Below are 2,177 nucleotides of genomic sequence, written 5' to 3'. Positions count from 1 at the left end.
GGGGGGGGGGGGGGGGAAGATACTTTCTAAGTGGTACTGACTTCAGTACAAGCTCTGATGAGATTAAACTTGGTCCTTTTTTAAAGTAGGGGGTCATCTCTGGTCAGGTGTCTTCTTGGTACCCATTTTCTTATGCTTGTTTTAACTGTTCTCCTTCTTCCTTAATCTTCTCAGTGTCCTTAACCAGCCTTCTTATTTCTTGTTTGCAGTTCCTCTGTCTTGGGGATTTGGCACTTTACTTTATAGCTGTGTTTACTAGTGTTCACTTTGACTCTGTAGTGTACACCTCTCCGCTCCGCTTCATTTTTCACTCCATTCACCTCCTTCTTGACCTGTCTCTCCTGAATTTACTCGGTTAGCATCTGTATTAGGGTAAAAAAAAATGTGGGGGATGCAGCTGTTGAGCTGTGATCGTAACTTAAAAAAAATAATTGTATCTCCCTTTTTAGTATTTTATAGTGCTGAAACTGTATCCGCCAAAAAGTAAGCCTTTTCTTTTTTAAAACCATATTCCGAAGTTGGGATTGGGGAGGTCTTTATTATTACATGATGAACTTTTAAAACAGAATCAATAGCATCTTAAAATTACATGACAATATTAGATATGGCGAGATAAAAATCAGTGCTGATGCCTCTTACAACAGGGCTGGCCCACATAAAATAGTGAAGAAATACTAGTTGAATTAATGACATTTTTATAGGTTATGTTTATTAATATATAAAATGGTTGTTTCAGTATTTGGTTTTTAAAGGGAGCAGAATGTGAAGATAGCTTTTTTTTTTACTCTCTTTGTATATTTAACAAATTGTCACATGCTTTTCATGACCTTTGCATTGCCTTTGTAACTCACGATGTGAATACTTCATCTTAGAGATAACATGGTGTTTTTGGTGTATTTATTTTTGTTACAGTATGGAAAATGGTAATATTGGTTTTCATAGACATCATTCCACTCAGACTGTATGAGCACAGTTTTTAAGCAGATCCAGCGGCACAAGTTCTTGATCTACAGCATCTCTGAATACTGGAAAAGAAACTTTCCCTTCTGGAGTTTACAGAGTCTAGTGATTTTATACGCAACATTCATTGACACGCCAAAGAGTGAAAAGCGTGTGTTCACACCTGTTTTGGACTTTGTTTTGTTTTATCTCTATAAGTTTTGCTTTAGTCATCTGAGACTTCAATGAAAGTTCCAGTATGTGATACATTAATTCATTTCCAGTTTAGCTTTCGGAACAAGTCATGAATTGTGTCACATTTCATTACTTGGGAACCTAGACTTGTAGCGAGACAAAACCCAGCAGATAGCAGATGTGTGTGTGAACAATAAAAGAGTGATTTCAGAAATCTGACTCTAATATTCTTATTGAAACACATACCTAAATTATAGATGCCAATTACGTCACTGTGTCATTTTCTCAAGGCTGCCGTAACAAATTACACAAAGCGGGTGGCTTAAAGCGGCAGAAGTGTCTTCTCCCACAGTTCTGGAGGCCGGGAGTCTGAAATACATTCGTCAGCACAGCTGGGTCCTCCGAGGGGGTTCTGCACGAGAGTCTGTTCTGTGCCTTTTTCCTAAATTCTCACAACTGAGATGATTCATAGCGTTCCTTGGACTCTTACCTCCAGTCTCTGTCTCTGTCTTCCCGTGGAGTCTTCCTTGTGTGCCTGTGTCCAGATTTCCCTCTGCTTCTGAAGAATCATTGGATCAGAGCCCATTCTAATCAAGAAGGACCTCATCTTAATTTCATCACATCTGCAAACAACCTATTGGCAAACATTCCCAGGTTCTAGGTGGATATGAATTTGGGAGAGAACACAGCATTCAAGCCAGCGCAGTCACCCAACAGCGACAGCAAATAGCCAAATAGATAGGGAAGGTAACTCGAAGGAGATCAACATTATATGCACTATACACTATACACACTAAACACTATACACACAATACACACTATTCAGTATACATTATACACACACTATACACTATGTACACACTATACGCACTATACAAACTATACAATATACACCATGCACACACTATATGCACTATAAGCACAGAAACTAACAAATTACCAAAATCACAAAAGATAGAAAAATTACAAATTTTATTAAACACATAAAAATACTGACTGATCCCCCTCTTAATTTTAAGTTCACCTTTACTTAAGAACACATT

General features: G+C 37.9%; 1 protein-coding gene across 1 annotated transcript in view; it reads left to right on the top strand.

Moving 5' to 3' along the window:
- PROM1 (prominin 1) overlaps nt 1–1,348 on the top strand; it is a 107,925-nt gene extending 106,577 nt beyond the window's left edge. The window contains exon 24 of the mRNA XM_077750469.1: nt 913–1,348. Coding sequence (XP_077606595.1) covers nt 913–967 — 55 coding nt within the window. The 3' untranslated portion in view covers nt 968–1,348. The remainder of the gene's footprint in view (nt 1–912) is intronic.
- Nucleotides 1,349–2,177: the final 829 nt, after the last annotated feature.

The sequence above is a fragment of the Crocuta crocuta genome, unplaced genomic scaffold, assembly GCF_008692635.1.
Source record: "Crocuta crocuta isolate KB4526 unplaced genomic scaffold, BGI_CrCroc_1.0 scaffold179, whole genome shotgun sequence".
Taxonomy (NCBI): Eukaryota; Metazoa; Chordata; class Mammalia; order Carnivora; family Hyaenidae; genus Crocuta; species Crocuta crocuta.
The sequence above is the reverse complement of the archived record's forward strand: the minus strand, read 5'-3'. Positions and strand labels throughout refer to the sequence as shown.